The following is a 12,882-nucleotide window of genomic DNA, read 5'->3' as shown; positions in this document are numbered from 1 at the left end:
CTTTGTGACCCCATGGATTGCAGCACACCAGGCTTCCCTGTCCATCACCAACTCCCAAAGCCTACTCAAACTAATGTCCATCACGTTGATGATGCCATCCAACCATCTCATCCTCTGTCATCCCCTTCTCCTCCCACCTTCAATCTTTCCCACCATCACAGTCTTTTCCAGTGAGTCTTCTTCACATCAGATGGCCAAAATACTGGAGTTTAAGCTTGAGCATCAGCCCTTCCAATGAATATTCAAGACTGATTTCCTTTAGGATTGACTGGTTGGATCTCCTTGCAGTCCAAGGGACTCTAAAGAGTCTTCTCCAACACCACAGTTCAAAAGCATCAGTTCTTCGGCACTCAGCTTTCTTCACAGTCCAACTCTCACATCCATATATGACTACTGGAAAAACCATAGCTTTGACTAGATGGACCTTTGTTGGCAAAGTAATGTCTCTGCTTTTTAATATGCTGTTTGGTCATAGCTTTTCTTTTTTTTTTTTTTTTTCAATTAGTCCTTTCTTTTATTGGAGTTCCAAATTTTAAAAACTGAAAGTAAAGCAAGCATTCAGTGGTTCAGATAAAAGAAAAGCATCTTTACCTGAGTTACCCATCAGGCCTCCTCTGACCTGCCCTAGCTCTTCCCAGAACAAGTTTCTGGGTATCTAAACATAATAGTTTGCATGTCGACTCCATTAAAATTCATCTCTACTACAGGGGTCAACTAACCATGAGAACAGTTCTCATACCTATTAAATGTACACAGTCCACAGTGAGACCTCTATAGAGGTCTACAAAATGCTCTCCAGGTAGGTTCTTTGGGGCCCAATAAGGTAGAGATTTCCTGCAAGGATTTTCCCCCCCGAGACTTAGGGTTATTTATAGGGTCTTTCACTTATATAAGTTCCCTGGTGTACAAGAACTGATCATTGACAGAAGTTTTTCTCATTCAGAGAATTCATAAGGTCCTTTTGGGGGGGGAGGGGTTTGCAAACCCAAGAAGGCTCTCCACTTAATGCTTTTGCCATATTCAAGGCAAATACACAAATTTTCACCTGTATGGCTTCTCTGATAGGTAATAAAGTCACAGTTATGTTAAGAGGCTTTTTTCACAACTGTTGGGGCTTCTTTCCAGTGGGGCTTTCTGACGTCCAATGAGGCGTGCACACTGTCTGAAGCACTGTTTCACAGGGCATTAAAAAAATATCATCCTCTGATCTGAATTCTCTTGGAATGAGGAGAGGTGAGCATTGCTAGAGAGCTTTCTCACATTCACCGAACTTGTAAGTTTCCCACCTATATAAATCCTCTAGTGGGTGATCAGACATGAGCTTGGACTGAGGTTTTCCGAAAACTCAGGGCATTTGTAAGGTTTCTCACTGGAGTGATTGATATGGTTCTGTAAAGACAGCTCTCTGGTCAAACTATTTCTCAAGTTCCTACAACTACAGATTTTCTGGTCCCCAATAAAGTCTGAGCTCTGAGGAAAGTCTAAGATTTGCTTTGAGTTCTCCATCTTAAGTGAGTTCTCTTACATTGTAAATACATCCTTTTTTTTAAATGGTACAATAACTTCTTGTCTGGTCAAGACATCTGTGAGGCTTCTGATACATGGGGAGGGCTGAGCTCAAGACCTTTCTCAGCCACATTACAGATATATGGTTTTTCACCGATGTGGATTGTCTGATGTTGAAGAAGGGCTGAGCTCTGATGAAAGCTTTTATCACAGACACTGTATTTATAATGCAGCTCCTCTGTCTGTGTTCTCATTTTCTGTTGGGCAACGAAGTCCATGCCTAAGAGGAAGCCACTCTCACATGCAGACCACTGATGTGGTTTCTCTTCCATGTGAATTCTTTGATGCACAATAAGGTCTGAACTACAGCTGAAGCTCTTCTCATATTCAAGGCATTTAAAAGTGTGAGTGTGAGTTGCCTGGTGCCTGATGAGGTTGGCACTCCGGGTGAAACTTCTCATACATTCCAAGCATTTATACGGCTTCTCACCTGTGTGGACTCTCTGGTGTACAATAAGGTCTGATTTCTGGCCAAAGCATTTCTCACAGGCACCACACTTATAGGGCTTCTCCCCAGTATGTACTCTTTTATGAACAATGAAGGCTGACCGGTGTCGGTAACTTTTCTCACACTTATTACATTTGTAGGGTCTTTCACCAGTATGAGTTCTCTGGTGGCTAATAAGATCGGATTTCCCACTAAAAGCTTTTTCACACTCCAGACACTTAAACGGTTTCTCACCCGTGTGAGTTCTTCGGTGCCTTATGAGGTTTGTACTTCGGCTGAAGCATTTATCACACTCACTACACAGGTACGGTTTCTCGCCTGTATGGCTTCGCTGGTGGACAAGCAGATCAGAGCTCTGACCAAAATTCTTGCCACAGATATCACATGTATAGAATTTTTTACCTGCATGCGTTCTCTGGTGTCCTGAAAGGGCTAAGTGGTGCCAAAAGCTCTTCTCACATTTGCTACATTTATAAGGTTTCTCATAACTGTGGATCCTCTGATGAGAAATAAGATCTGAGCTTTGGATGAAAGTTTTCTCACACATATCACATCTATAAGGTTTCTCCCCAGTGTGGGTTCTCTCACACATAATAAGAGCTAAGTTTTCACAAAAGTTTTGTTCACATTCAAGGCACTGGTATATCTGATCATCTATTTGAGTAATCTCATGCACATGAATAAAAATCTTTTTACCCTTCTGAGGGCATACATGATATATTTTCCTTTTTTGAGTTCTCTGATTATATCTCTCTTCTGAAGTGTACATTTTCTATGGCTCTCTCCTAGGGAGTTTTCCACTGGTCTTCCTGACCCATCATTTTCTTCATAGTCATTTTCTCGATAAGAACTTGAAAGATACATCTGTCTTAGGCCTTTCAGTCATGAGCAGTTTCTCTTTACAAGTTTCCAGCATCACATGCACTCGTTCTTTATGTGGTATTTACAACCCGTAACAAGAAAGACTCAAGACTGTCTTCCTTTTGGCTCCAAAAGGTCTCCAGTCCATAGTTATTAACAATACTCAATTCTTCCCCCTCCCCTGCTGCAGCCGGCGCCGCCCCTCTGCCTGGGAGGGCACTTCCGGTTACTCTCCGGACATTCGGGGTTTGGCTTTCCCTGCGGCCGCAGGCTTCGGACGGTGAACCTAAGGGCCCACCTTCGGGAAAAGAAGGAAAGCAAACCTGGGAGGCCGACGAGAGCCAGGAGCATCCTTCTTTGCGCGGCTGGGCGAGGGTAGCTGGGGCCAGAGCATCCAGTGTGCGATTTAAGGGCCAAAAAGGCCAGCTAGCTTCCCGAGCCCTTTCAGCCCGGCTGGGAAGCGGGTCATAGCTTTTCTTCCAAGGAGTAAGCGTCTTTTAATTTCATGGCTTAAGTGTAGTCAATAAAGCAGAAGTAGATGTTTTTCTGGAACTCTCTTGCTTTTTCTATGATTCAGTGAATGTTGGCAATTTGATCTCTGTTTCCTCTGCTTTGTCTAAATCCATCTTGAACATCTGGAAGTTCTTGGTTCACATACTGTTGAAGCCTGGCTTGTAGATTTTGAGCATTACTTTGGTAGTGTGTGAGATGAGTGCAATTGTGTGGCAGTTTGAACACCTTCTGTCATTGACTTTCTCTCTGATTGACATGTTTTGTTACTAGAAATAAAATAACCTGCTATCCATTAAGTTGATTGCCATGACTAGGTATTCTGAAGATTCTTACCAAATCATTTGTTCAGTTAAATGGATACCTTTATTTAATTTTAATTTCAGTCAATTAAATAATCAATATGATATTTTCAAGGTAGCTACCCAAGCAAGGCTCTTTGGAGAACAACCAAATGTGTTTCAGAACTGAGCCTCCCTCATACTGTGCTCCATATTTTACCATGTTGCTGTGTTCTGTCTATTCCCCTGCCTGAATGTGAATTCCATGATGATTAGGCACCAGATCTAAATTATTTTTGTGTTCTCAGTCCCAGGACCATGCCTGGTGTGAAATAACTACTAATTTTTTGTATCTGTATTTGGATTTTAAGTGAACAGATATGTTCCAGGAAGTAGGATAGAATGATCAAGTGGTTAAGTTTGAAAGCCAGGGTGTGTTCAGATACCACAGGTAACTCTAGAGAAGTGTTCAGGGAAGTATAGATGGGTTTCAATTTATGTTTGTTATCAATATTTTATTTAAATGTAGTCAAAATATATTCTATTAAATTTTATGTACTTTTCTGTGTATTATCACATAGATGTTTCCTAATACTATTAAAATTCTCTAAGTATAACATTTAATTGAATGAATATACATATTTTATGGGTTTCCCTGTTGAATCAGACAGTAGCACATCTGCCTGCAATTCAGGAGACCCAAGTTGATCCCTTGGAGAAAGGAATGGCAACCCACTCCAGTATTCTTGCCTGGAAAATCTCATGGACAGAGGAGCCTGGTCTCAAAAGAATCAGTTATAACTTAACAACTAAACAACAACAACAAAGGGTTCAAACATATGATTCAGATGAAATAGAAAAGGGAAAAATTCACCATGTGGATTCGATTAAGGCTCTGCCTGCCCAGATCCCCTCTGGTGACTATTATTACGGCAGAATGCCCTCTCCCAGCTTGTGTGAACTTCTCTTCTTTTTTCCTTTATTGAAATATCTTTGACATATAAAAATTATATATTTTTCCACACAACTGCACTCATCTCACATGCTAGTAAAGTAATGCTCAAAATTCTCCAACCCAGGCTTCAGCAATACGTGAACTGTGAACTTCCTGATGTTCAAGCTGGTTTTAGAAAAGGCAGAGGAACCAGAGATCAAATTGCCAACATCTGCTGGATCATGGAAAAAGCAAGAGAGTTCCAGAAAAACATCTATTTCTGCTTTATTGACTATGCCAAAGCCTTTGACTGTGTGGATCACAATAAACTGGAAAATTCTGAAAGAGATGGGAACACCAGACCACATTACCTGCCTGTTGAGAAATCTGTATGCAGGTCAGGAAGCAACAGTTAGAACTGGACATGGAACAACAGACTGGTTCCAAATAGGAAAAGAAGTACATCAAGGCTGTCTATTGTCACCCTGCTTATTTAACTTATATGCAGAGTACATCATGAGAAATGCTGGCCTGGAAGAAACACAAGCTAGAATCAAGATTGCCAGGAGAAATATCAATAACATCAGATATGCAGATGACACCACCCTTATGGCAGAGAGTGAAGAGGAACTAAAAAGCCTCTTGATGAAAGTGAAAGAGGAGAGTGAAAAAGTTGGCTTAAAGCTCAACATTCAGAAAATTAAGATCATGGCATCCAGTCCCATCACTTCATGGGAAATAGATGGGGAAACAGTGGAAACAGTGTCAGACTTTATTTTTGGGGGCTCCAAAATCAGTGCAGATGGTGACTGCAGCCATGAAATTAAAAGACACTTACTCCTTGGCAGAAAAGTTATGACCAACCTAGATAGCATATTCAAAAGCAGAGACATTACTTTGCTGACTAAGGTCTGTCTAGTCAAGGCTATGGTTTTTCCTGTGGTCATGTATGGATGTGAGAGTTGGACTGTGAAGAAGGCAGAGCGCCGAAGAATTGATGCTTTTGAACTGTGGTTTTGGAGAAGACTCTTGAGAGTCCCTTGTACTGCAAGGAGATCCAACCAGTCCATTCTGAAGGAGATTAGCCCTGGGTGTTCTTTGGAAGGAATGATGCTGAAGCTGAAGCTCCAGTACTTTGGCCACCTCATGCGAAGAATTGACTCATTGGAAAAGACTCTGATGCTGGGAGGGATTGGGGGCAGGAGGAGAAGGGGACGACAGAGGATGAGATGGCTGGATGGCATCACTGACTTGATGGACATAAGTCTGAGTGAACTCCGGGAGTTGGTGATGGACAGGGAGGACTGGTGTGCTGCGATTCATGGGGTCGCAAAGAGTCGGACATGACTGTGCGACTGAACTGAATTGAAGTTGTACAACTTGATGTTTTGATATATGTATATATCATAAAAAGATTACCACAATCAAGTAATATATCCATCACCTCTGCATAATTACTACTCTGAGAGAGAGAGAGAGAGTGTGTGTGTGAAATATCACTTGCCACTCTCTTCAGATGACTTCCTTGGTGCTATGGAAGCCACTTTGCCACAGGCACAAGGAACCTGGAATTCTAGGGCATTCTACATCAGAATCTCACCTCACTAGGTAGCTGTTACTCTATAACTGACTGCTTCCAAAATATGAAAGCTCAGCATACTTTCTTTGAGCAGGAATAACTGGAGTATAATTTGCACTTCAGAATTCCCCTGCAGGATCAGGCTCAAACTGCCTGTTGGAGACTTTACCTGAAAGTCACGTCATGTTTGCCTTCTGCTGTACCCTTAGCTGCTTCCACAGAGCCTTTTCCAGTGTTTATTGAGAGCACTTCTTCAATAAATTATTTGCAAGCAATTCTTATTTCAGAGTCTGCATTTGGAGAGCTTCACCTAAGAAATCCTGTTATCAAGTGGCTTCAGGTTTCCCCATTCTTTTATTTCTTTACATAGTTGAACTCATACTGCAGCCACATAATCATCTACTTTTATTAGCAGCTGACCAACAGCAATCTCATTGAATATTATTTCAACCATGTCATTAGTGATTCACAATTTTCCACTGGTGTCCAGTTTAATATACATTTTTGGATTGCCAAATATTTTTGCTATTGCTCTAACTTTATGAAAAGTTGTCTGATGATTAACTCAACATTTTCCTTATTGTATTACCCTAGGATATAGTCACAAAATGTCTACAAACATTTTCATAATGTAAACTTTGCAAAAACTAGGCCAGTTTAAAAAGACACTATTAATGAATGAGTACACTAGCTTGACTACCACCTTGGCAATACTGAATAAGAACAGTTTAAGCATTAATTTCTTAGGTATTATATGGCACTAAACTTCATATTGACAACAACAATTTATTAAGCACTTTCTTTGTGTTAGGATATTATCAAATGCTTTGCCAATATTATTTTGTTCAATCCTGCAAACAAACATGTGAGATGATTATGATGAGGGAACCAAAACAGATATATAAATACTTTGTGAGGCTCTTACAGCTGGTAGGTGGCCAAGCTAGGACTTGACATAAGGTGTGACTGTGAACCTGTGCTCTCCACCAATTTTCTATCAGCATCATTGTTTAATTTGTATTTATTTTTTACTACTAGCTATGTTAAGCATTTCCTCCATTTATTTATTTGCAAATTGTATTTCTTCTTGTATGGATTATCTGATTGTATCCTGCCAATTCATCTATTAGAGAATTGATGGATTTTCTCACCATGTTGTATAATGTATGAACTGTTATATACTATAGTTTGGGGCCCTCTGCAAATAATATTTGTTAAAAATATTCAGATCCATTTTATATCTTAGGTTGTTTTTTATTATAAAGTTCTTATTTTACTGTTTTTCTCTAATAACTTCTTCAAATTAATAAAAACATCAAATATGATTGTTTCAAAGAGCTAATATGCTTATCATTTTTTAGAATTTTGATTTATAAAATGTTTACTTGTTTAATTCAAATTATGTATATATGGTATATACTTTTAGTATATTGGCTATTTTGGAGACAAGAAGAATGAAACAACATATAAGGTAGTGTTTTAGCAAATGCATGTGGAAGTTGGATGGAGTTGTGTGAGGGAAGGTACTGTGTGCTTTTACATATAGGCATGGAATCTGGTTGGAAGGCTTTTCAATTATTCCACTCTTGATATGACTAGAGCCTGAAATAGGGTGTTTGCAATGGAAGGCAAACAAGGAAACAGTAAGACAGACTCACATAAGCTCTGTGTCTTCCCTTTTCTCTGTCACACAGTGTGAAACACTATCAGATGGAGAATACTGAAGAATTCCTAGTAATTTGGGGTTTTACAAACATAACATTATTCTCTGGAAAAAGTATTATAGTTACAATTCAGGTAAAAGCACATTTATTTTTTTAGACCAAATTGTGTGTCTTTAGAATTGATTTTACCTAAACAAGCTACTAACTATGAGATCATTGTCTACTGAGCCAGAGAAGCCATACTGGCATCTATCTACTGTGGATTTATGCATTTTTATGGATTTAATATGATGGGGAAAAGACTATTGGAAGTAAATTATGCATTTCTGCTCTTTAGCTGTCATCTGTAGCTGGTTGCTAGTCTCCTGGTTTCTATGACTTGTTCCAAAGGCAGTTCTTGTGGTGTTGGAACACCACAAGAATACAACCCACAATTGACCTCATTTAAAACTAGTCTAACTAGTTAACCCAGTTACTTTTACAGTTTGAGTGACAAAGTTTTATAATATTTGAGGAATATAAGGAAATAGTTAATATAATAATGGCTAACATTTGAATAGAACCTTACTGTTTACACATGCTTTCACAATATATTATTTAATCTTCATCATAGCATAAGATAGAATTATCTTGAATCTAAAACCTGCCTTCAGTTTCCATGCATTATTCAATGCTGAAAGAACTGTTTTCAGTTAGTAGAAAGGAAGGCTTAGAGTTGTTTCCTAACAAACATCAGGTATCAAGGGTTGTGGCATGAAAGAAAGGAAAACATAAGCAAATGGATAAATAAGAGGAGAGGGGCAAAATCTAAAAAGCATATCTGAGAAATAAATTCCTCATGGTGAAGGCTGGGTGTCTGAAGGAAATTTCTTTCTTTTCTAGTTGGAGTCTACTGTTTGGAATGATTTGTAAATGTTCAAGCTTGATGGCTAGAAATTGAATAGTTGATATACCCAAAGCATGTGAAACATTTTTAAGTAATGACGTTCCACTCATCAAGGTTGATGATAATGATGATGATGAAAGTTACTATGCTGACAGATTTACATGCAATATGTCATAATCCTTACAATAATATGATGAAACAATCTGTTTCTCCATTTTTAGACAAGGGAAAATGAAGCATAGAGAGTTTGATCAATAGTAAGTGGCTGTTATGTGATTGGATACCTGACTGTGTGCGTGCTAAGTCACTTCAGTCATGTCCGAATTTTTGCAACCCTATGGACTGTAACCTGCCAAGCTTTTCTGTCTTTGGGGTCCTCCAGGCAAGAATACTGGAGTGGGTTGCCTGTCATCCTCCAGGGGATTGTCCCAACCTTGGGATGGAACCCTTGTCTTCTGTGTCTCTTGCATTTGCAGGCAGGTTCTTTACCACTGCTGCTGCTGCTAAGTCGCTTCACTTGTGTCCGACTCTGTGTGACCCCATAGACGGCAGCCCACCAGGCTCCCCTGTCCCTGGGATTCTCCAGGCAAGAACACTGGAGTGGGTTGCCATTTCCTTCTCCAATAGAGCCACCCAATCCCAGATACCTGATTACCTGACTCTAAAGTTTACATATTGAATGATTCTCCTCTTCTATAGGACATATATTAGGGACACCCTAGAAGAGTTGTCTGTTAAAAAATCTTGCTATTTAGCAGTATATTCTAATTGGGTGAACTGCTCAGGGAAATTTGACGCCAATAGTCACTGATTATTTTTGCTTGTTAGGGGAAGATCCTTTGGAGGAGGGCATGACAACCCACTCCAGTATTCTTGCCTGGAGAATCCTATGGACAAAGGAGCCTGGCGGGCTATAGTCCATAGGGTAACAAAGAGTCGGACATGACTGAAGCAACTTAGCATGTATGCACGTTCTTGTTAATGGGTTTCCCCAAGCAACGTATAAAACCTACTGTTATGCAGGCCACACAGCTGAGCTCACTTCTCTTCTGGACCACTGACAAAATGCCTGGTGCCTTCGTGAGACAGCTGGCATGGCCAAAGTGGGAGGGAGGGTGAGTCCCCACAGCACGGCCCTGTCATCTTAATGTTTGGCTTTGCTCTATTACTGATTTACTGATTATGCCTATTTTGTAGATAAGAAACCTGAGGCCCAGAGAGATTTGCCTGGTTTTATTAAGTGTTTATCCTTGTTGGCGAACAGGAAACAATGTTTTGGACCTGAAAAGGTTTTCATGTAAACATAAGTGGTGTGGAAGATAAAGGACTGAGATCTCCTTTTCTGGAAAGCTACTCTGGAAACTCCATAAACTGCAGAATATCCATCAGTCTAGATAATTTTCCATAGGAAGTAAAAAGCTTTCTATATTTTGTTGGGTTCTAAAAATACTAGGCTCTAATAGAGAAGCAATATTTCTCTGCTAAGAAAATAAATCTTTTTTTTTTCTTTTTTTCTCAGAATGCTAACTTCCTTGCTTCTTGCCTTTTCAGAGAATGTGTGTTCTGTCAGCAGCTAAGAGCACAGATCTGGTTGCTGATCAAGACTTAAGTGAGGCCTGAAAAAGTGCAGAACTAAGGTAAAAAGTTCCAGGAAACACTGTAAATCCTGTCACGATGTTCTGTGGTATTTCAGATGCTTAGAAAAAGGTGAACCTGAGGTGAATATGAAAAAGGTAAAGGCTTAGTTTAGCCTGAGAAACGCAAATGGAAAAGCAAAATGTGAATTTTTGTTTTTAATATAAAATAAGGATGGCTTTTTGCTTATACTGAAAAGAGGAAACATTAGTTAATTTGAGTGTGGGGCACACTTTGGATAAAATCTAAATTTTAAAAATCATAATCCTTAAGGCTTTTAGTCATTTGGCCTCACAGACTCTGGTCATGGTGACCTTCATTTATTTCCTTCTACACTTGTTTTGGCCTAAGGACCTTTTGCATCTGCCATTCCCTCTGCCTATAAGGCCTCTCCTGTTGCTGTCACTTGGAGGGTTCATCCTCATCATTCAGATCTCAGTTCAGTTGTCATCTCTTTAGAGATGGAGGAGATGGGTCTCCCTATGCAGCCCTTGTGTTCCCCCTCACCGCCATACTGTCTGCTCTTGGTTTTCCTCTCCTCTAGGATGCATGGGAGGATGGCACTTTCCTGACACTCTTACAGGCAGGCAGACCTCTGGGGTAAGTTTTAGGCAACTGGGTGTAGTTAAAAACGATGTGATGATTGAGTCTCATCAGCCATGGTATTATCTCCAAGCAAAGCATGGAGCAGAGCCCCCCTGACATAGGGTGTAAGAAAAAGCTCCAACTGTCTTGTTTTAGAATACTGAGATTTGGAGGGCTGTTTGTTATTGTAACATAACCACCCTCATTTGTCTGGAATATCATCCTTCTGTTTTATTTTCTTCAGAGCCTCTGTCCCTCTTTGAAATGATCTCATTTATTTATTCTTAATCTCTCTCCTACTTTCAAACATTGCTAGATGTGTTCATTGCACACAACACACTAAAGGATTAAACTTCCACGTGGCTCCCCATCAAACCCAAACAATCTTAAACATGTCTCTCAGAATAGCCCTTAGGCCCTCTGTTAACAGCTTTGGCATGAATCTGGTAAGCAAGGAGAGGCCCATGAATGGCCCTTGGTGAACCACCCAGTACCTTGATGCTCTTCCTGGCCCAGCCCATTTTTCCTAACAGAGGGAAGCTACTTAACTTATTCCAGAAAGACTCTAGACTAGCAGAACCAGACGAATAGACACTTTTTCCTATCCCTAATGAGAGTCTCCTCTAAGCATGTGCTATAGGAAAGAAGAAGGTGTGTGTTTCCCTAGCCCACACAGATTCTGTTCTCCCCCATCCTCATCCTATTCAGCTAGATAGAACTGATTATTCCTGTAGGCTGGGGGACATGGTGATCCCAACAGGTGCAGGTCATCAGCCTTGCCTTGGATGTGTCAATTTGGTGTGTAAAGCTTTAAAGGAATGTCTGTATTTGGAGAACGAAGCTTCTGCGCTGCATCAGTAGTTTCCAAATTGTGATTGCTGAGGTGCTGCAAGAAGCAAAGAGATTACTCACTGCTATCCCCTCCTTTGTTTCCTCTTCAGCCAAAGCATCTATTTTACAAAAATCTGCTTCATATATCGAAGATTTTGTATAGTTATTCATTTGAATATGAATTTGTTGCTTTAAAATGAGTTAAAAAATTGTACTAGATCTTTTCTAAATCTTCTGTTTCCAATGTTCTAAAAATCTAGGACTTTGGTATGTTTAAGGTAGTGTGCTAGGCACAGGGTACAGTGAGGCACATGAAAATTGATGAAAACATCACCACTGACTTCCCTATTTGGCAGAAGAAAGAAAGAGACTTTTGCATAAACAATAGTAGAAAATGAATAAAGGTTGGGGGAAGGAGGGAGGAAAGGAGTGTGCCAAGTGCGGATTGTTTGTGAAAGTCACCACCAAACGCAAGGCCTGCTCTTACAGGCGCTTCCCACCCCATCCCAGCAGCGTGCTTGATGATGAGGAATCTTCTCCAGGTCTTGACACAGGCTTCTATTGTTTCTAAATTGACTTTGGTACCCAGCTTCTTGCTTTGTTTTCTTATTCATCCCTGGGTCTTCTAATCTGCTATATTCCATGCTTTTTAGCAATTTTATTTCCTATTAAAAATACTGATGACACATGGCTACAATTTAAAAATATAAAATTTACTCCACTGTCAAGAGATTTAGAGATGAGAAATATTGATAGCTAAATTTATAGATTTGTGTCCCTAGTGGTACCTCTAATAATCTCTAATAACTCAGGGACACACATGTTACCATGTCTTATTTCAGAAGCGTCCTCTGATTATCCATAGTTCTGATAAAGGCTCTGCTTCTGTCTTTGGATTTGCAGCTGTTATTTTCACTCACCTTGGCTTTGGTTTTTTCCGTGTATGAAGAGGTTAGATCTTTCTATCTTACTGTATTTTAATCTTTCTCTTTTTTTTTTTTTTGGTCATGCATTCATTTATTTAAATTTCTAATTTAACAAATAGGAAATATATTCATGTGCCTTAAAATTCAAATTTAAATTCTTATTTCCATGGGGTCGT

The 12,882-nt window shown here is 39.8% G+C and overlaps 1 protein-coding gene across 1 annotated transcript; it reads right to left on the bottom strand.

Moving 5' to 3' along the window:
- Positions 1-850: 850 nt before the first annotated feature.
- LOC120852149 (zinc finger protein 322) lies at positions 851-3,333 on the bottom strand. The gene has a single exon (XM_040225530.1). The coding sequence runs from the start codon at positions 2,781-2,783 to the stop codon at positions 1,575-1,577; it is 1,209 nt and encodes a 402-aa protein (XP_040081464.1). The 5' UTR covers positions 2,784-3,333; the 3' UTR covers positions 851-1,574.
- Between the last annotated feature and the right edge of the window lie 9,549 nt (positions 3,334-12,882).

This window comes from Oryx dammah, unplaced genomic scaffold, assembly GCF_014754425.2.
Source record: "Oryx dammah isolate SB20612 unplaced genomic scaffold, SCBI_Odam_1.1 HiC_scaffold_2, whole genome shotgun sequence".
NCBI lineage: Eukaryota > Metazoa > Chordata > Mammalia > Artiodactyla > Bovidae > Oryx > Oryx dammah.
The sequence above is the reverse complement of the archived record's forward strand: the minus strand, read 5'-3'. Positions and strand labels throughout refer to the sequence as shown.